At 44.9% G+C, this 22,380-nt stretch overlaps 1 protein-coding gene across 1 annotated transcript; it reads right to left on the minus strand.

Annotated features, from left to right (window-relative positions):
- Positions 1-6,702: 6,702 nt before the first annotated feature.
- On the minus strand, positions 6,703-22,350 carry LOC138964166 (methionine aminopeptidase 2-like). The gene is made up of 12 exons (XM_070336056.1): positions 22,157-22,350; positions 20,095-20,196; positions 19,728-19,778; positions 18,574-18,682; positions 17,452-17,557; positions 16,787-16,842; positions 16,341-16,522; positions 14,875-14,969; positions 14,336-14,432; positions 13,957-14,060; positions 12,011-12,126; positions 6,703-11,447 (listed from the first exon to the last, which is right to left on the minus strand). The coding sequence occupies exons 1-12, from the start codon at positions 22,320-22,322 to the stop codon at positions 11,195-11,197; spliced, it is 1,437 nt and encodes a 478-aa protein (XP_070192157.1). The 5' UTR covers positions 22,323-22,350; the 3' UTR covers positions 6,703-11,194.
- Between the last annotated feature and the right edge of the window lie 30 nt (positions 22,351-22,380).

A 22,380-nucleotide genomic window follows, 5' to 3' on the forward strand; every position in this document is an offset into this window, starting at 1 on the left:
ACATATCTTACCCAACTCACATATAGCAATTAACCCATAGTTCAGTGCTGATATCGCTGTACGCGTCCCCTTAGCAACAAGGAAGACGCCTCTAAAAAAGAGTGACCGAGACCCGTAAGGGTATCCAAGTCAGCCCGTAAGGGAGGCTGCCTTCCATATGCGCGCGCATATGCCGCCATCTTGTCATTCTACTCTCAGCGATCAGTGGAGCTGGTCGTGTTTGGTACGCTCCGGCTGTGTTTTCAGCCTACTTGCTTGGTCTTCCAGACCTGGTTTGTGTTCCCCTTGGTGTCTTCTTGTCACCGGACTTCGCATTTGCTGTTGAGGTGAGATCTTTCCATTTTTTACCTGAATTTTGGCGGCATTGTTGGCTTGTTTTCGGACTTACAAAATTTTTTCCAAATTTGTTTGTGAGTTGTTTTCATCATGGCCGACAATGCGGACGGGAAGAGGTCAACATCTAAACATGTAGCTGCTTCGCCCTCTCCTGTTAAGAAAAGCTCTAGAAGTTCTAGAAGTTCTAAAACGCACGGCGATACGTCCGTGTCTCTTTCGGGTTCAGAATCCAAAAAATGTAGTGATGTTGTTGTTGGCGTGCCCGGAGTTTCCGGTTCGTCTGCTAAACCTACGGAGAAGCCCTTGCTCGGGGTTAAGCATGTTGTAGGGGATGTCTCGCCTGTAGGGTCTGGGCTTGCATCTGCGGATTTTGCTTCTTTGCTTTTGACATTAAGCTCTCAGGTTTCGGCCTTAGCGGCTGAAGTTTCGTCAACTAAGGCGGAGATACGTGCGCTGCCGGCAGGGGTCGGTGGTACGTCGTCGCTGGCCAGTGTGCGTTTGCCTCCCTCTGCTACTGTTACGAGGGCGGACGTGCATGCGTCTCAGGATGGGATCTCTCAGGCTCCCGTGGGGTCTCCGGCCGGTGTCCGTTCTTCTTCACAAGGTATGTGCACTCCACGTGAGCGTTGTCTTGAGGGAGTAGCCTCGGGTCTCATCCCAGGTGAAAGTTCTGAAACATCGGCTGATATCCACCGCTTAGTCGGGGTGTCAGTGGGTGCGAAGAGCCCTGACAAGCGAACAGATGTTCCTATTCTTCCTGGCCGTAGTCAGGTTGAAGGGCATCTGCTTCCGCCCAGGGGGCAGGAAGTTGGTGGTAGTATGGCTGGCTCTGGACTTGACTCTGTTAGTCAGTACGGGGACCAGTCTCCGGAGTGCACGGAAGGGCACGACGGCTACCTGGATGACGGTGCCGCCTCTCAGGCTGAAGGTGCTGGATTCTTTTTGCCACGACAGCTGCCAGATGCGGTGGCTCTGGCGGCTGGAGTGGCTTCGAAATATCTCGAGGAGGAGGTGGCGGTGAACAAATCTCAGTTTGTCCATCCTCCTTCTGCCTTAGGGGATTTCAGGAGTGCTAAGGAACCGAAAAGTTCGTTCCGATTCCGGGAGTCCCCCTCTTTGGCGGTCGAGATGTCGAAGGTTTTTGCGAAAGGTCGAGCTATGTCCGATGCCTTTCCGCTGTTGTCACAGCATGGGGAGGCGCCGGAGGTGGTGGGCCCCTGGTTGGCTAAAGCGGGTCAACACGTTCCTTGTTCTGCGCTCTCAAAGAGCTCTAAACTGTCGGTTCGTCCCGTCGCTCTACTTGACTCTTTCGCTTTGCCGAGATCAGTTCTACCGGTGACTCCGGAACTGCTTTCTCTGCGGGAGGACGGGTATGCCAGGGATAGATCAGTCCCTTACACGGAGTCTGCTCTTCAGGCTTTGGAGGAGACGGGTAGATCTCTGCTCGAGTTGGGTTCCGTCTCTAGTTCTCTCCAACGCTCTTTGTCTAGGTCTATCGCTTCATCGTTAGACCCGTTTGAGTTCCGTTACGACGCCTCCCAGGAGGATGTGACAACTCTGTTGGCGACGCTTGCCAAGGTCTCTCAGGAACAATTGAGCTTGGCAGCCAGGCTTTACGGGCATGCTGTACATTCCCGCAGAACTGCCTTTTTGGCGGGTTCAAAGATCCGAGACAGGGGTACCATTGACAGACTTAAGGTATCCCCGTTTACGGAAGGGTCGCTGCTGGGTACTTCCTCTTTGGACGCTTTGCAGAAGGAAACCCAGGACGCTAGGGATCTGGCTATTGCAAGGATTGCTCACCACGGCTTTCAGAAGGTTCAGAGCAAGCCTACCTCCCAGAGTAAGGCTCAGCCTTCTTCGTCTGGGGGGGGCAAGATGCAAAATCAGTCCACCTCTTTTCGGGGTAGGGGGCGAGGCGCGCCTTACCCGAAGAGAGGCTCCTTTGGGGGTTCTCGGGGGTCGGGGCACAAGCCTCACCCCCAATGAGGGTCTCCCGAGCCACTATTCCCAGTAACCCCCGCCGTGGTGGCGGCGGGTGGCCCCTCCAGGGCCTTGGCCGCCTGGACACGCCTGGTGTCCAGCCGGTGGATTTTGGGAATAGTGCGTTCGGGATTCCGTCTCCTCTGGGCAGAGGGGAAGGCACCTCTGTCCAGGATACCTCCGCCTTTCAGATATCCCGTGGACCCGGAAGCCAAGTCAGCCGTTCATGCGGAGGTGGCTTCCCTACTCCTGAAGGGTGCGATAGAGGAAGTTCGAGATCGAGAGTCCCTCGGCTTTTACGGCAGGCTGTTCGTGGTGCCCAAAGCCTCAGGGGCATGGAGGCCTGTTTTGGACCTGTCCACCCTGAACAAATACCTACGGGTAGTCAAGTTTGTCATGGAGACTCCTCTCTCTGTAAGGGAAGCTCTGCGTCCGGGAGATTGGGCCACGTCGGTGGATCTCACCGACGCATATTTCCATGTGCTCATGCATGTTCAAGACAGGAAATGGCTGCGCTTTCTGTGGGGCGAGAAAGTGTTTCAATTTCGGGCACTCCCCTTCGGGCTTTCCCTGGCCCCCTGGATCTTCACGCTGGTCGTTCGCCAGCTTTGCTCCCTTGTCAGACAAGAGGGGGTACGCCTACGGGCGTATTTAGACGATTGGTTGAATCTGCATCAGGACCAGTACATGTGCAGAACTCAGACTGCGAGGGTTCTCGACCTGGCGGCTCAGCTGGGCTTTACAGTCAATCTAGGGAAGTCAGAGTTAGAACCATCCCAACGCTTCACTTACCTGGGCATGGATTTCGATACGGTGGAGTGGTTAGTCCGTCCCTCTCAAAAGAGGGTGGACAAGCTTCAGAACTTGGTTCGCTCGTTGAAAGGAAAGAGTGTGTCCACGGCCCGGGAGTTGTCCTCCCTACTGGGGCAGATGGAATCGATGGCTCCCCTTGTGCCTCTAGGCAGGGTCCACAAGAGGCCGTTTCAGGCGGCTTTGAGGAGGCAGTGGGACCAAGCCTCTCAGGGCTGGAATGTTCGCATAGGACTGGGGAGTTGGTTCAGCAACACTACAAGTGTTTGGCTGCTCCCCTGGGTCTCTCAGGGTGTTCCGATCGTTCCTCCGGCGCCGGAGAACATTCTTGTTACAGATGCATCCATGACAGGCTGGGGTGCTCATCTGGCCGATCAGACAGCCTCAGGTCTGTGGGATCTCTCCCTAGCTCCTCAGCACATAAACGTGCTGGAGCTGGAGGCTGTGTCTCTGGGTTTACAGGCTTTCCTGCCGCTTCTGGGGGGCAGTCATGTTCAAGTCCACACGGACAATACGACTGTGGCCGCTTACATAAATCGGCAGGGGGGCACACGCTCGCAGAAGCTGTCGGAGAGCGCTTGCCGTCTGTTGGTTTGGTGCAGCTCGCACAACATACTTCTCTCAGCGAAGTACCTGAAGGGCACGCTCAATGTTTTGGCGGATGCCCTCAGTCGGGGGGACAAGGTTCTGCACTCAGAATGGACCCTCTCCCACCAGGCGTTGGACCGCCTTTGGGTTCAAGTATACAAGCCTTGCATAGATCTGTTTGCAACGAGATTCTCCACCAGGCTTCCCCTTTTCGTCTCACCGTTCCCGGACCCTCTGGCGTGGGCGGTGAACGCGTTGGATCTGGATTGGTCAAATCTGCAGGCGTACGCTTTTCCTCCGTTTTGCCTGCTAGGAAAGGTAGTAAGAAAAGTGGATCTGGAAAAGCCAGCGCTGGTGCTGGTTGCTCCTCTTTGGCCCAGCCAGCACTGGTATCCGGACCTTCTGCGGCTGGCAGTGCGCCCACCCATTCCTCTAGGCGTTCGAAGGGGCGACCTGTTACAGCCCAGGTCAGGGGTCCCGCACGAGAATCCGCAAGCGTTGCAGCTTCACGGCTGGATTCTGTCAGAATCGCTCTGCGTCGTGCCGGGGCCTCGGCCACAACTTTGAAACTGGTACAGAAAGCACACAGAGACTCAACTAGCTCCGTTTACTCTTCTCATTGGGCTGCATGGGCCAAGTGGTGCTCTGAGAATAAGGTTCAACATCTTTCCCCAAGGTCCATGGAGGTAGCCAACCACCTCTCTTGGTTGGCTAGTAGGGGGGTCTCTCCTTCTTCACTGCGAGTTAGAAGGTCTGCGATTTCTTCCACGCTTAGACAGCTCGGTCGCAAGATCAATCTTGACGGTGTCATTTCAAGCGTGCTTAAGGGAGCTGCCCTTGATGCAGCTCTCTCAAGATCACAGCTCCCTGCCTGGGATCTGTTTGTGGTTCTCCGTTTCCTTGCATCGGAGGACTTTGAGCCTCTCCGGTTGGCTAGTTTACCTAATTTGACGAGAAAAACTCTGTTTTTGGTCTTGCTGGCCACGGCTAGGAGGGGTAGCGAGGTGCACGCACTTTCTGGTCTCGCTAAAGATATTTCCCTGGAGAGGGATGGCTCCTACTCTTTGAGATTTACGTCTAATTTTCTCGCTAAAAATCAAAAGCCCGGTCAGGCTTCGCCTTGCATTCGTATTCCACCCTTGAGCGATATACTCGCTCCTGGAGACCCCGATCTGTCAAATTGTCCTGTCAGGGCGTTAAGCAGCTACCTGTCTAGGTCTTCGCCGATTCGCTCGGAAACTCAGAAATTACTGTTTATATCCCTCAACACTGTGCGAGCGAAGGATATCTCGAAGGTCACCTTGACTAAATGGGTTTCACTGACCATTAAGCAAGCGTATGGATGGTGGCAACGCCAGTCTGGCGAGGTCAGGGCGGTGCTTCCTCTTACGTCAGCCAGGACGCACGAAGCGAGGGCTTGGGCGTCTTCTGTGGCCGTGCTTCGCTCAGGGCGCCTATCAGAGGTCCTGGCGGCGGCTTATTGGAAATCTGAGGACGTGTTCATCAATTTTTATTTGAGAGACATTGCTGCAAGGCGGCAAGATGGCAGTGCGGCTTTGCCGGCTCTCGTGGCTGCAGGGCAGGTCCTGCGGTCTTAAGTTGGTAAGTACCCTCCTCCTATAGTAGCAATCTGCTATATGTGAGTTGGGTAAGATATGTAATTTAATTAAAAATTTTAATAATAAATTTTCATTTGATTAATATACTTACCCAACTCACATCGTTTATTCCCTCCCGCCTCCCCGCTGTGGGGGGTATGGGGGTCTAAAAAAGTAGTGAGTTGGGCTTCGTGTAGAATGACAAGATGGCGGCATATGCGCGCGCATATGGAAGGCAGCCTCCCTTACGGGCTGACTTGGATACCCTTACGGGTCTCGGTCACTCTTTTTTAGAGGCGTCTTCCTTGTTGCTAAGGGGACGCGTACAGCGATATCAGCACTGAACTATGGGTTAATTGCTATATGTGAGTTGGGTAAGTATATTAATCAAATGAAAATTTATTATTAAAATTTTTAATTGACATTTTGACATCCAGGGATCAAATGACAGCAAATAATTGCAATGTTCCTCTTTTTAGAATCATATTTTGAAATCTGTCATGTTCAAAAACGCTCCCATGGGGTCGCCTTCAGGCGGCGGGAGTGTTTCCACAGAGCTACCCCACCCCTTTACTTCTCTTCTTTTGTCTTATTTCTGCCTTACCAGTCCTTTCACCTATATTTCCTTCCAAGAAAACTCTCCCTACTATTCCCTGCAGTTTTCCAATTCTTTTCTTGTTGTCTTATTTCTACCTGACTGGATCCATCACCTTTATTTCACTTACCAAAAGTCTTCTTTTCCACATCCTTATTTCTCTGCCCCCCGCATGTTGTAAGAGGCGACTAACGGATTCTGTTTCTCCTTTTACCCTTGTTGAGTGGTTCTTGTATAGAATATAGTCAATGTTTGTAAAGATTTTAGTCAAGCAGTATGTAAGAAATGTTTAGTCCTTTGTACTGGAAACTTGCATTCTCCCAGTAAGGTCATATATTGTACTACGTTGCAAGCCCCTGGAGCAATTTTTTGATTAGTGCTTTTGTGAACAAGAAACACTTAACAAGTGGCTCTATCCCATCTCCCCCCTTTCCCCTATCCCATCTCCCCCCTTTCCCCTATCCCATCTCCCCCCTTTCCCTCGTCGCGATATAACCTTCGTGGTTGAAAACGACGTTAAACACCAAATAAAGAAAGAAAAGATGTTCAAAAACGAATTTTCCCTACCAGCACAAGCACAATGTATAGACTGATTAGATATAGCGATGATCTTTTCACATAAACTCATTGCAGTTCAGTGCGGCGACTGAACACAGTTCAATATTCTGCAAACCATCAGCCCAGGAAAAGCCGGGTATTCTGGCAGTTAACATTAAGTGTGCAAATGTATGACTGAAACAGTGAAAGATGACTTGATGCACATACACACAAAGAAACGATACCACTCCGATATTTCTGCTGATAGACATTTATTTGGAAGTTCAAAACGGATAAGTTCCTTCATTCATTCACGAAAAGAAGTTCTAACTTACTTCTGCTGTTCGTGAAATTGATACCATGAACACCCTCAACAGCGTTAGTTCTCTCCCTTCTCCTCCCCCAATGAATACAAACATAATGTACACGCACACACTTGCATGCAAACTCTGAAAATTTAGCCAAACAACAAGAGGTCTATACTTCTACCGGCACCAACTAGACGAGGACTTTATCAAGAACAAAATCATCTCACTAAGACTTGGACTTAATACATAGAAGTCTGCAGTATGATTTGAAGCAATTGCACACAAAAACAAGACACAAAAATGTTTATCATCCAGTTAGCTTGCTTCTGACAGGGTTGATTCAGTTCTACAGATTCCAAATGAATGCAATTCAATAATTAAAGATGACGTCTTTCCTGTGTAAACCATCTTGTAACTCAAAACAGATTCATCTAGGCTTTTACATGGGATAAGAGCAGCCCTTCATTTGGACACACAATCTACCAGTTTGCTGCTTTCTATGTGAGCACAATTTGTTTGCTAAATTAATTGCATAACAGACACTTACGTCAGTCTGTGAACTCAATTCTACAAAACAATTTCCATTCTGCACTGAAATTAGCCAGGCTGGAGATATGGAGTATGTGTCCAAAGTGGAAGGGTGCTGTTATCCCATGTAAAAGTCTTGACAGATCTGTGGTGTTTTATATCAAAGGTACAGTCTGAAAGCCCCACCCCCCTCCCCCCAGGTAACAGATTATGTGAAACTGTTTATTCCCCACATTATCAGACAAGCTGGACAAAAGACCATGCTGGTTATTGGCTGAACTCTTGGAGCGTGCCTAACAAATACCAATGCTGACATATTCATACTGACAAACTGGTTGGAGAGCTCATGACTGTTCAGTAAAACAAAAATACTGCAATCTCATGGCATGAGAAAGTTTCAAATGTGAACAAGATATGACAAGATCAATACATGCGATCGAATTCTGAACCAGAATCAAGTTAGATATTCTGTAATAGGCATATCCTGTATGTGTCTTTATTCTCTCAACTGCAACATTGAGATGCCTGATGGATCAATTATATACAAAATATTCTGCTACGTACATTCTATTTTTATTGCGTTTCAATCAATCATCCTTGTATTCCATGTACAATACAACAACAGACATCACATGTGAGGAAAAAAGAGTTAAGACCAAGATTTTAGGTTAAAGCTGACACTGATGAACCTGGTATATGTATTGAACTTTGTTTTAGTTGCATAACTATCGTAGCATCTGAACTATTGTAGCATCTGCTTTGTAACTAATATCGGACATGACAAAATTTAATAAACAAGAAGGGCAAAGCCCATGCGACTCACATGCTTGACCTTGACCTTTACAGCAATGACATCATACACTAAGAACTGCTTTACACATTTTTCCTACAACAAGGTCAAGGTCATCCAAGGTCATGCAACACAAAGCTGTTAATTCAAGACATAGGAAGTACAATGGTGCTTATTGGCTCTTTCTACCATGAGATATGGTTACTTTTAGTGGTTAACTACCTTATTTTGGTCACATTTCATAAGGGTCAAAGTGACCTTGACCTTGATCATATGTGACCAAATGTGTCTCATGATGAAAGCATAACATGTGCCCCACATAATTTTTAAGTTTGAAACAGTTATCTTCCATAGTTCAGGGTCAAGGTCACTTCAAAATATGTATACAATCCAACTTTGAAGAGCTCCTGTGACCTTGACCTTGAAGCAAGGTAAACCAAACTGGTATCAAAAGATGGGGCTTACTTTGCCCTATATATCATATATAGGTGAGGTATTGAATCTCAAAAACTTCAGAGAAAATGGGAAAAATGTGAAAAATAGCTGTTTTTTAGGCAACATTTATGGCCCCTGCGACCTTGACCTTGAAGCAAGGTCAAGATGCTATGTATGTTTTTTGGGGCCTTGTCATCATACACCATCTTGCCAAATTTGGTACTGATAGACTGAATAGTGTCCAAGAAATATCCAACGTTAAAGTTTTCCGGACGGACGGACGGACGGACGTCCGGACGGACGGACGGACGGACGGACGGACGGACGACTCGGGTGAGTACATAGACTCACTTTTGCTTCGCATGTGAGTCAAAAACGCTCGCGCTGGACCCCAGTATGAAAGTTTTTGTCTTGTGCACGTTTAAGACCAAGTGATTGCTCTGTGTGAATTACAGGCATTCCCTTTGCTATATAAATACATTGCATGCGAGCCGAGGATGTGCGTGGTGACTGGCCTTTCTCTTTTATTTGATCACAGTGAAAAATATACATGTACTGCCGACCCTCTTCATAACTTAACAATATAAATGTTTGGAATGCCTGTGGTGTGAATGTTGGTTTCTGACCAGAAATGCAGATCTATCTCTGGCCGATTCATAGATTCAACCTACAAACTGCGACCTCATCTGTGATCAGATGGCCAAGCAATGCGTGAAATCTTTAATTCTAAAGCCTTATGGCTCATTTTGACAAGCATTAAACGGATGAAATTAACCACATGCAGTTTATTCTTCAGAAAAATGCACACAAAAAATGGGTTGGGTTCAGTGATTTGTACATAAACGTCTTCCTCACGATAGATTCGCTGATTTGTCTTATGAAGCCGTCATCAACACGAACACAATGATTGCAGAAGCAAACCCTGTACCTACACGACCGAGACACAAGACTGATTATTTCATAGCTGCAATGTGAATAGAGAACAAAGATGTTTTGGGTAAGCTTACTCACGTCGGGTCTTCACTGACAAGCTAGGAACAGACGGAAAATTCCGAACAAAAGTAAATGACGTCAAAGTCTCTTTCGCTTTGCGTGTAACTTTGTCATGACGTCTTTTTGTGACGACAGTATCCGCTGGCTGGCTGTTCTATCAGGCTGCCTGGCTGGCTGTTGCTCCGTGTGAATTCCTCCCACCGCCAAGTCGTTTTTGTGGTTTATTTCGCATTTAGGTCCCAGGTAACATTATGAAGTTTTAATACGATCAATCGGACCTATTATCAAGTTAGTGTATCAACTTTTGAACGAACTGCGCCCAGTAGTTTCCCAGCAATAATCTGTTAAGTCGAGACAGACACACACATACACACACATACACACAATTAAAGTCTGTTGAGCCCAAGTACTAGCGTACTCAGGGATAAAATTAAGAAATATAAAAAAAATACCAAAGACTCTTTTCTTTTTCAAAGTCAAAGTGACTTTCCTTCTTGGAGTATATTTACATGATTCAAAACTAATTGTAGAAAAACACGAGTGTGAGCTAAATGGGGCTTTCAAGGTAACCAACACTGCATAAATGAAAAGCTTGCTGAGCAGAAGAATTATTCTTGCCACAGGTGTCATTTTGCAAAATTAATTCAACAACCAAAAATTCCCAGTCAACTTCAACAAATCAGCTGGTTTTTTTTGCTGTAAGCGTCCAAATGGAAGAATGCCCTTGGAACACCAAACAGCTTAGATGGATCTGTGAGGGTATCTTGGGAAGGAAGGTATCTTGAAACAAAAAGCTGCATGTTTCTGTCTGCCCCTCTTCTGGTTTGTTTGTTTGCTTAACGCCCAGCCGACCACGAAGGACCATATCAGGGCGGTGCTGCTATGACATATAACGTGCGCCACACACAAGACAGAAGTCGCAGCACAGGCTTCATGTCTCACCCAGTCACATTATTCTGACACCGTACCAACCAGTCCTAGCACTAACCCCATAATGCCAGACGCCAAGCCACTAGATTGCCAATTTTTAAGTCTTAGGTATGACCCGGCCGGGGTTCGAACCCATGACCTCCCGATCACGGGGCGGACGCTTTACCACAAGGCCAACCGTGCCGGTATATAGGAATTGCTATTACATTTGCTTTCGGAAAATTCTATGGTCAGCCAAAGCTTCTTGAAATCAAACACAAACCGTATGGATTTTTAGATTTGCTATAACAAAACAAAGAAAAAAACACACGCCAAAAATAACAACAATAATAAGTTGTTTATTTCACAATGACACATTCAGAATATCATAGGCTTTGTCTAACAATATGACAGCAACAGGAACAATCTCATCAGGAGGGGTAACTTTGAAGAAGTGTATTGCATGCTGAAGAAAAACTATGCTCCACTTCAAAACCCAGGCAGATTTGCAGCATGCTCTTGATGCTGTCACTGTTTTTCACTGCCATTTAGGCAGCCCTACTCCCTTTTCAGGGGAACTACTCCCTTCTGACCCTCCCGTCCCTTTCCCAGGCAATATACCCAGATTCTCCCTCCTTACTGCGCACCCCAAATTCTGAAAACAACCCACACAACCTGTCCATATATTTGATACCACCCACCTCTTTCCCTCCATAATCCGAAACTCCCCCCATCCCACTCCCTAAAAAAAAAAGAACACCCTGCAGAACAATTAAATCGGTCGCTAGTAATCATCTCCGCGGGAAAGGACCTCCTTGCACGTGGGCCTGAGGACGAGCGTGTGTTCGAACTGGGCGGTGTAGCAGCCCTTGATGTCGCAGAGCGGGGGGTAGGGGTCGATGATGCCCACGTCACACAGGTTCTTGAGCGCCATCAGGTACTTGGTCTGACCCAGGCGGTCCAACCAGCGACGGCAGAAAGCCAGCGTGCTGAAGTTGTTGTTGATCACGTTCAACAGTTGCTTCGACTTGCTCAGTCTGTCGGATTATTGGAATGAACGGGTTATAATTCAATTCAATTCAATTCAATAAAACTTTATTGTCTGAATGCAACAAACAGAAATTCTTCTTTTGGCCCGTGTACTAGATAATTTCACATAAAAACACACTATTATAGTCACATGAAGCTAGAGCACTGATTACATGATCACATCATGAAGGGAAGTCTTCTTCTTCTTGTTCGCTATGAAGGGAAGTAAGCATCCTAAATCTCAGTCAGTCTTTGACATAGTTCAAGCTTCATGCTCAACTTATTCTGAAGAAAGATATTTCTTGGGCAACATAACTAAAACTCCAGCTAGGTCAAATATTTGGTACAATAAAAATGAAAAAGTCTGCTTTCGTTATTTGAAATCAACACTATATGGTACTGGTAGGCATAACACCATTTGGGAAAGGATGCCTCAGCATAGGCGACATCTAACTGACATTGCAAACATTCAGAACAGATTTGCATAAATCTTGAGAATGGGTACTGAGACTTAGCATTTACATACAATTCTTATGTCTTAACATTCATCAATTCTTGAAGAGAATCTTACCTGAGAGGCACATGGCCGACTTCAAAGTTCTTCATGTAGTGGGAGACCTCCATATCATCATGAACAACCCCTTTACCAGTGCTTCCAAACGTCTCAATTGCGTACACCTCTCCTTCCTGAAACACACCAAACGAGAATCGAAAATTTCAAAAATAAATTTTCATTCGATTTAAGCCCCAGTATGTCTTAAATGGTTTACATAACGATTTAAATCTTCTTATGAAAAAAGCAGTTCTGACCTTATGGAACACACTTGCAATAGCATTTAATAGCATTAAGTGAAACAGTTTGTTTGAATTGCTATTTAGCTCATGTAAACCACACACCAGATTTTGTGGTTTATCTAACCCCTGAGCCATCGTGAACCCGTGTCATCTCTTTCCTTTTTTTCACAATTTAGTCGTCAGTTTGTGATTTCAATGTGACTGGCTGTATCTGCAATAGCACGTTATTGTGTACCTCTGATTCTAAAACGGAACAAGCGGCTGCAAGTCACACGTACTTGTCGGCGGCGGCTGGCTTCAAAGAAAGCGAGCGCTATGCAGAAAAATCGTCTGCTTTGAGACACGACCTTTCGTGACCCTGCTTCCAGGCTATCTTTTTTAAAACTTTCAAAATTTCGAATTGTACTGATGTTGTCTTGATGAAAAAAGAAATCTTTTATGATTTAGGAATGTTTGTGTTTCAAGCTGTCCATTTATTATTTAGATTTTAAAAGTTAGTTCTAGCAGACGATCTGCGAAAATAAATTCGTTAAATGTCTCACTGTCGACGGAAAGCAGCCAGGATGTTCCCGTTCGGTGAGCGTTCAAAATGAAAGGGTGTTTGTACTGTGTGTAAAAGTCTGACAGTATCTGTTATGGTTTACGGGAGGCTTACTGTGCCTTAAATATACTTACTCAACTCACATATATATATACTAGATGAATACCTGCTTCGCCGGGTACGGCTTCACCGGGAAGAAGTCGAGCCGAATACCCGGCTACCCGGCGCACAGCACGGAGGAAGGGAGATAAACGCGCAAAACACTGGAGAAGAGTAATACCCGGCTTTGCCGGGACAGTGACCTAAAAATAGTATAACGGGAATATGGATTGAGCGTTGTCGACAGTGACCTTCTAAAAATAGAAACGGGAATATGGATTGACGCCACACGAAGGAAGGGAGATAAACGCTGAAAACACTGGAGAAGATAAGGAAGAGTTACTGGGAATGGATCCAGAGAAAAACCAAAATCGGTTCAGCGCTGCGCGCTGAGAGCACGTGTTGAAATATCTCATCGACCAGGTTGTGTCCGGGGTGTACCTGAATATGGCCACCAAATTTGAAAGAGATCCATCGAGAACTTTGGCCGTGCATCGTGGACACACACACACACACACACAAGTCGTATATATATATATATAGATAGCATTAACTTCAGTTTGGTGCTTAGACATTGAAGTACTGACCCTGGTATAAGGGGGAGGTAACCACATAAAAACTTCATGACCTATGACATAGTCCGCTAGGGTTACCTTTACCAGGGTCAGTACTTCAATGTCTAAGCACCAAACTGAAGTTAATGCTATATATATGTGAGTTGATGTAAGAATATGTGATTTAATCTGGGTATATTAGATAATTACGTGTACCTGGGAAGGGGACAGGAGGGTCAGAAGAGTTGCGTTACATGACACATGCAACATTACTGTATCATAAAGTGTTTTGCAGTATGCAAATATTACCCCAACTGTAAAGGGTCTATGTTTTTTGTTCTGCCCAAACCTTTTATCTGTTTGCATAATCTACCTTCTGAATGTAATTAAATTCCAACACTTGAAATTCGATGTAAGACAACTCCAGCTAAACACACACATGCAAGCATGTAGATACAGACACACGCAGTCAAGGAAAAGGTGAACAAAACATTTAAATGCTGAGAACAAAATTCTAAGAACCCTTACCTCCATCCGTGTTGCATCCCCTCCTTTGACAATGGGAACTGTCTTTCCACCATGAATGCAGTACTGACCCACTGAGTGGCCATTGAGGTTGCGAATTGGTTTTACTGGAAACAAGAAATGACAGTTAACAATATTCAGAAATAACACAAAGAAAAACCACCAAACAAAAACTAGCCAGAAAAGCAACTGTCAAGACTGTCATTCCTTCCCTTGTTTGTGTTTGCTGTGACCCAAAAGACAGACTTTTACACGGCCCATTTTTGCACTGGATGTGCTCTGCAGTTTGCACTATATATGCCTACTGAGATTTAGGAATGTCTTTCCAAAATTCATGACAATGTGTGTTGTGAAAGTACCGACGCTAGCTGTATTTTCTCACCTTGATACGTCTTTCCATCCAGCTCCACTTCATATGATTCCATGACCTCCTGAATTTGTTCCCCCACGTCACACAGGCGCACATCAATTCCTGCTTCCTGAAGTATGAACAGAGGCAACACATCAACAAAACAATGTCCGCAGCACTAAATGGTAGTAATGGTGTCCGAAACAGGAAAAATCTTATGAAGAAAAAAGACTGTAAATTACAAAACAATATTACCTATACCACAGAAGTGACTCAAGTCACAATTTTTTTCTTTTTGTTAGCTTCCATTCAGGAGATAATTGGGAGTTGAAAACACTATTACTCCTGTCAATATCCTACCATTCCACTTCATGCTAACATGGCTGTATTTTCCAGTGCCTCTTTGAAGTTAGTAGTTAGGTAAACTTCTGAAATCCTGCCTTTGCTACTGTGCTTTTACTTCCTGAGCTTCCAACCCCCCCCCCCCTCCTCCTTCTACCCCCCCCCCCCCCTCACCCCCAATTCATGACTCCTCTTCACAAATATCAATGCATCTACACAGACCAACATACCCTGATGCCTGTGTTTGTGGCATCTTTCACAGCAGCCAACAGCTGATCATACTTGGGGTTAAACGTCAGTGTAAACGCACAGTCAATGATGCGTCCTGAAAGAAAATACATTTTGTAAATTGTAAAGTAAGAAGAACAACCTCTTACAATCATATGTAGTTGTACTTCATGCCAGGCACACACAAAAACAAAAAACATCCAACTTGAGCCCTGCAGTGCAAGAACAGTCCTGGGAAATGTTTCAAATAGTGAGATCTCAAGTGCTGTATCATGAGTCAAAGGAAACATCTTTCAAACTTTTAAAAAAAAAGCGGTTCAATCTTGAATGTGGCCGGGTACAGAACCCTGTCTTCTTCTTCTGCGTTCGTGGGCTGAAACTCCCACGTACACTCGTGATTTTTGCACGAGTGGAATTTTACGTGTATGACCGTTTTTTACCCCGCCATTTAGGCAGCCATACGCCGTTTTCGGAGGAAGCATGCTGGGTATTTTCGTGTTTCTATAACCCACCGAACTCTGACATGGATTACAGGATCTTTTTCGTGCGCACTTGGTCTTGTGTGTACACACGGGGGGAGGGGGGGGGGGGGGGGGGGGAGGGTGTTCGGACACCGAGGAGAGTCTGCACACAAAGTTGACTCTGAGAAATAAATCTCTCGCCGAACGTGGGGACGAACTCACGCTGACAGCGGCCAACTGGATACAAATCCAGCGCGCTACCGACTGAGCTACATCCCCGCCAACAGAACCCTGTCATCATGCGAGTTCTTCCTTGCTTTACTCACAAAAGAAAAGGGGTATGAATCAAAGTTTTTATGACAGAAAGATATTGAACACAGTGGGAACCCCCCTTTTAAGAACTCCTCCCCTTCAAGACCTTACTTTTTCACATGTTCCGTTCATAACCCGTGTAAATTGCTCCCTCCTTCTTCAGTCTTCATTTTCTCAGTCTTAAGGTCTTAATGGGGGAGTTCCACTGTACCTTAGCACAATCATTTACCTTACTTCACAAGATCATACTAACATTCCATACTCAAAAGAACAATGTGAATAATATCCCTTAAAGTACAAACACTACAAGGTCATTTTTTTCATTTTCATTTCATTTTCATTTTTCATTACTTTATTGTCCCATCGCTGGGAAATTCGGGTCGCTTCCTCCCAGTGGAAAGCTAGCAGCAACGGAGTCGCGCTACCCAGGTGTCTGCGTGTTTAGGTGTATTCAGCCACCTGCACTTATGGCAGAATGACCAAGGTCTTTTACGTGCCATTGTGATGACACGGGGGTGGGACATGGCTTCCGTCTCTGGGTCTGCACATAAAGTTGACCCGTGTCCGTCCCGGCCCGAATTCGAACCTGCGACCTTCCGATCACAAGTCCAGTGCTCTACCAACTGAGCTACCGGGCCCCCAAAATACTAAACAGAATAAAAAAAATGTGCATGACCAAACAGTGTGCCACAAACCATTAACGTGTGTGCCAAAGTCGATCTTGCAGACGTCATCATAACCCAACACAGTGGTGTCGCCAGCGTTGGGTGTGTAGTGAGCAGCACAGTGGTTGAGAGAACAGCCTGTGGGAAATGCCAGACCAGCATCCAGTCCGCTCTCGTTAATTGTTTTTCTGGATATGCCCTCTAACGTTTCGCTGCAGGAGAAAAAGTGAATATTTAAAATATCGTTTTGGGTGCGTAATATTTTAGATCTGTACATGGTACACTCATTCCTAGATTGATAATTCTCAGAGACGTTTTCACCTCTGTGTTGTAGGCAAAAACACATTGAACGAGCATAGAGCAAACACACACACACACACACACACACACACACACACACACACACACACACACACACACACCACTATGTAAGTGGCTAACCCCAGAATCAGTTACCTTCCCATTTATCTACTCACCAGATCTCGATCATAGTCATCCCCGGCTTGATGTAGGACTGCATGTATTTGCGAGTCTGTTGTAACAGGAAATGTTTTTGTTGCTTTACTGGTTCTTCACTCTAACACATACAAATACACACTGAAGCGATTACCATGAAGAATGTGAGACTTGGGCTCATTAAATAAAAAAGAAAAGAATGCTTTTGAATTTTTTAGTGACAATAGAGTAAAACTAAGCAATGTGTAATATGAATAAGGTGTAATGAAATAGCACATCCACCATAGAGTCAGACAACTAAGCAATGTCTAATATGAATAAGGTGTAATGAAATAGCACATCCACCATAGAGTCAGACAACTGGGCAATGTCTAATATGAATAAGGTGTAATGAAATAGCACATCCACCATAGAGTCAGACAACTGGGCTGAGCTGCACAAACCGAAAGTGGGTGCCACCCAAACGGACGAGAACAAACCACAGGTTCTGATTCGTTGAAATCACAATTCATCTCAGTTTCAACCAATCCGACACTGCGGGTGGCTCCCGTTCGGGAGGTAACTTTCTCGTGCACCTCAGCCTTGCTCTCTTTTGCTATTTTTGTTTCAATGAAGACCTAACACTGGAAAAAAAATCAATGTGAAATAACTATGAGTGTAATATTGTTGTGGACACAATACACACCTGTCTGTGTGCCTCTGCTGCCTGTCGCATTTCCTGGTACATGTAGGTCTGCGCGCGATCCAGTGCTCTCTTCTCTTCGTCTGTGAATCTGTCTTTGGCTGTACGGCTGGGTAAACAAGAAGGGCAAAGCCCATACGACTCACATGCTTTACACATTTTTCCTACCAAAATACATGTGACCTTGACCCAAGGTCAAGGTCATCCAAGGTCATGCAACACAAAGCTGTTAATTCAAGACATAGGAAGTACAATGGTGCTTATTGGCTCTTTCTATCATGAGATATGGTCACTTTTAGTGGTTCACTACCTTATTTTGGTCACATTTCATAAGGGTCAAAGTGACCTTGACCTTACCTGAGGCCAAAAATCCTGGAACGCCGAAGAATAAGAAGAAGACCTTGACCTTGATCATATGTGACCAAATGTGTCTCATGATGAAAGCATAACATGTGCCCCACATAATTTTAAAGTTTGAAACAGTTATCTTCCATTGTTCAGGGTCAAGGTCACTTCAAAATATGTATACAATCCAACTTTGAAGAGCTCCTGTGACCTTGACCTTGAAGCAAGGTAAACCAAACTGGTATCAAACTATATATCATATATAGGTGAGGTATTGAATCTCAAAAACTTCAGAGAAAATGGGAAAAATGTGAAAAATAGCTGTTTTTTAGGCAACATTTATGGCCCCTGCGACCTTGACCTTGAAGCAAGGTCAAGATGCTATGTATGGTTTTTGGGGCCTTGTCATCATACACCATCTTGCCAAATTTGGTACTGATAGACTTAATAGTGTCCAAGAAATATCCAACGTTAAAGTTTTCCGGACGTCCGGACGGACGACTCGGGTGAGTACATAGACTCACTTTTGCTTCGCATGTGATTCAAAAAACCCATCATTTACCGAGTAACTTTTTCACAGCTGGTACTTATAATTTTACTCAGGACATTTACAAATCGCAGAGGCACAAACGTGAAAACAAAGACAGTAGACAAAAGCATGTAACCAATAACATACAATAACAACTGAGTCAAACAGACAAAATGGGAATGGGGCAAAGAGAAATGAGGAGGAAAAACAAAAAGACAAAGGAAGTACAGAAATACTGCTACGCTACACACCTGTCTTGATCCACAGGGTATTTGCAGATCTCTCCCTCAGGGAAGTTGCCATCAGGAATCAGTTCAGAAATGGGGACGGATGGTGGGTCTGTCTGTGTTTTCTGACCACCTGCAAAGAGAACAAGACCCCCAATTCAACAGAGTTGTTTTTATGCACTTCACAAGAGTCAATAACTTACACCACTGAAAAAAGACCAATACAGAACTTCTAAGCAATATTTCCACAATAAGACAGAAATTTGAGGAGTATTTTGCTTCAAATAATAAATGCACCATTATTGTTTCCTCTAGTAGCTGCTGCTTTCACAAACTGTTCTGCCTCCTTATCTAACCCCATTCTCCCCTGGAAAGGTAGATAGAGAATACTACACAGCAAGCCATGTAGTATTCTATTTATCCTACACATAGCTGCCAACCCCTGTGAAGCCCAAATAGTAGCATAATGTTTAAGAGTAGCATTGTCTTGAATTTGAATCGCACACCCGCATTATGCGAGGTTGGCCTTGGACTTTCTTTTTTTTTCCCCTCTCGTCCTGGTCAACGGCATGGCAGCAAGTGGGACACAGTGCCTCTGTAACCCACACCTCCAGGAACGTGTTCAAAGTCAATCAAACAGAATGCGCTAAAAAAGGCCTCTGTAACCCACACCTCCAGGAACGTGTTCAAAGTCAATCAAACAGAATGCGCTAAAAAAGGCCTCTGTAACCCACACCTCCAGGAACGTGTTCAAAGTCAATCAAACAGAATGCGCTAAAAAAGGAGAAACTACGTTCTTGATTGGATGTACCACAAAACCATCCCCTGATTGGATCAGGCCTTTCCATCACAAGCACAGTTTTTAATGACTGCTGCTGATTGTCAAGTGATAAGGTGAAATTGTGCATGCTTTGTTTGAGCGTAGCAGTTTTGGGCTTAGCGTAGCAATTGCTGCAAAATTGTAGCATGCTACGCTGAAATCGTAGCAGTTGGCAGCTCTGCTTACATACTGTACTTGTGTGTCTTTTGCCTCAAAAGTCCCTTTTTGATCGTCATTATGTTGTTGTCAACTCAAGATACAACAAGATAGTTATTGTGTCACGTCAACAACCGAAAGACTCGGAAGATACTGTCCTATTTCCACAGATATCCAACCTTAACATATGTCAATGACTGACCTTTCTTCTTTTTCTTCTTCTTTTTTGCAGCTCCTTCACCAGCTGCTTGACCTGTGAGTAGAAAAACACATACATTCAGTATATGCACAGTTTTCACTAAATTCCTTGATCAAACATCAAACATACCCAAATCCTGTCACAGTTAATACTGTTACGAGTTAGGAATGTGAATACTTTGCTGTAGCCCCTTTTTTTACTGTGTACAAGCTTTTTTAGTTGTTTGTTTAGAATGAACAGAAACCGTCTGCAGCAAAACAAAAAAATCTGTCAAAGTGCTTTTACCAGTTTGATACATGTACATGAAATAGGAGGAGCAGTAAACACCTCAAGTAATGCGAAGTTATGTTTTACTTCAACTTGTATTTACCTGCTTCTTTGTCATCATCCACGGCAGCATTTTCAAGCTGATCAGCAATAGCTCCCACGTCATCTCCAGTCCCGTTTTCCTCTCCCTCAGCTTCTTCTGTTTCTGCACACAAAGATAATCAATAAAAGTAACAAATCGAAACTATACTGCTGCACTGCTCCGTGGGTCAACACAGTGCTATCTGCTAGTGTTGCCATGTGCTCTAACAAGATGTGCAAGTGGCAAAATTCTCAACAATGCACAAGAAGATGCCCAGAAGAATACATAGTCAAAAGGGTATGAAATATTGCAGTGAAGCGAATAAAATTAACAGACTACTGCCTCTCAGGGTTGTAACCAAGATCTTACCCATTAGGCCATTGAGCCTGTTTATGAGTATGACCACCATTTTTGTTTTCCTGAGCACTAAGGCATTGCCATGCGATAACAGCGCTCACTGCGAGCAAGTAATTTCATAAGCGCAGTGGTGAAAGCGTTCCTTAGGAGCCCACGCTAAGAATTTAATTCTGTACTTTTTGGACTATAAGGCGCAACTGTTTTCCTCAACTTGAACCCATGCCCCCTATTGACCGTTCGCCTTATGTATGGCTAAACAAAAGTAAACATGTACCCACATCCCCATACAAAGAAACTTAACACTCCCTCTCTTGTGGTAATGCATGTTTCTGCTACTACAGTTTCCTCTCAGACATCAAAGAGACCGCCCCATAGGTTAAACTCAATCATGACCTGACTCGGGGTAGGAAGGTCAGTGTCTGTAAGCTGGGGCAGGCAGTGTTTCCTCTCATACATGAAAGGTGACTGCCCCATAGATAAATCTCGGACATTGACCCCGGGGAAGAAGGTCAGTGTCTGTAAACTGGGGGAGGCAGCTGGTCTCATGGCCAACCAGCTATTACTATGCAACTGCCTTTGATCTCACCCAGATCCACTCCAGAGCAAAACTATTTCCACTCTGTATTCTTCCTTTGATGTGTACACCGGAAGCGCCTCATGTGATGTTTTTGTCTCAATTTAACCTTGAAAGTGGGGGTTGCGCTTTATATTTATAACAAAGTGCCTTAAAGTCCCAAAAATACGGTACATGTTTTGTATGCATTGCCAGTATTTGAACCAGAGAATTAATATTATTTTAACACAGTAATTACTCTTTCACATACATGCTAACAGCAACATCTGTTCTAATAAATCGATCACAGGCGGGAGGCACTACCCTTCTGAACTGCGTTGAACATTACGCTCGCCTCGCCCGCTTTGCGTTCGCCACTTGTAGGCTCTTTCGAACTATTTGCAAAAGTGACTCACGCAGGCGGAATCTCACTGAATGAAGGGACAGTTTTATGGAAGACATTGGTCATACTGTACGAGGCAGATTGCCTTTTTTTTATTTATTTATTTTTTTCTCGGAAGAGGAATTTTTTTCCCTCTAAAAGTAAAACAGTGACAAGTAATTTTGTATAGCTTTTCTCAGAAGTCTTCTGATCCGAGGAGAATTCCCATGCCTGGGCATGTAGGCGTAACTTTACCATCAACTGAAATAGTATGGTGCCGTAAGCTGAGTGACTGTATGCCGCGAAAAAGTCGTAACCATAGCCTCTAGTGAGCGGCCGGCTTACCACAACTTGCACAAGAGTAAACTTGCTTATTCGCATCAAAATGACGTTGTGCCGTAACGTACTATAGATTGTCCGAATAGGATAACACCGTGAAAAAGGGGTAACCGTAGCCACTACCAAAAACATCAGTTATTAGGACATCACTACCAAAAACATCAGTTATTAGGACATCACAATCAAAACTGCAAAGATTGATTCTTCTTCTTCGTATACTGTAACTGAGGAAATCCCTGTACAGGGCAACTATCCTATTGGTTTTCATATATATTAGAACTACTTGAGGAAAATCCACGGCTCGCAGATCAAAAACAACGGCAATTCGAATGCTTTCCAAGATACCCAACCCGACATTTCCCCCCAAGGGTACTGCTACCCGTCTAGTCTGTGAATCAGTGTGATGGACATGCCATGTGACATTGTAAAATAGAATGCAGACGACAGCTTACTAGCTTTCTTCTTCTTCTTTTTCTTCTTCTTCTTTTTGGTCTCTTCTGCTGGCTCTTCGCCATTGATTACGTCTGCATCTACTGTCTTCGCTTCTCCGTCCAGGACAGGTTTGGTTTCATCTTGAACATCGTTCGTCTCTTCAATCTCAGTTTTGACGGCCGCCATGATTGGATCAGATATGCAAAATCGTGGATCGGAGATGCATAAAGTGTAGACAATTAAA

The sequence above is a fragment of the Littorina saxatilis genome, linkage group LG4 (genome assembly GCF_037325665.1).
Source record: "Littorina saxatilis isolate snail1 linkage group LG4, US_GU_Lsax_2.0, whole genome shotgun sequence".
Classification (NCBI taxonomy): Eukaryota; Metazoa; Mollusca; class Gastropoda; order Littorinimorpha; family Littorinidae; genus Littorina; species Littorina saxatilis.

What these genes read in the sequence shown, in the direction of transcription:
- LOC138964166 (XM_070336056.1), bottom strand. Translation starts at nt 22,322, where the DNA reads ATGGCGGCCGTCAAAACTGAGATTGAAGAGACGAACGATGTTCAAGAT. An exon ending in CCACAAACACAGGCATCAGG is followed by an intron (nt 14,433 to 14,874) that starts GTATGTTGGTCT and finishes TTCATACTTCAG; the next exon opens with GAAGCAGGAATTGATGTGCG. An exon ending in GTCGGCCATGTGCCTCTCAG is followed by an intron (nt 11,448 to 12,010) that starts GTAAGATTCTCT and finishes ATAATCCGACAG; the next exon opens with ACTGAGCAAGTCGAAGCAAC.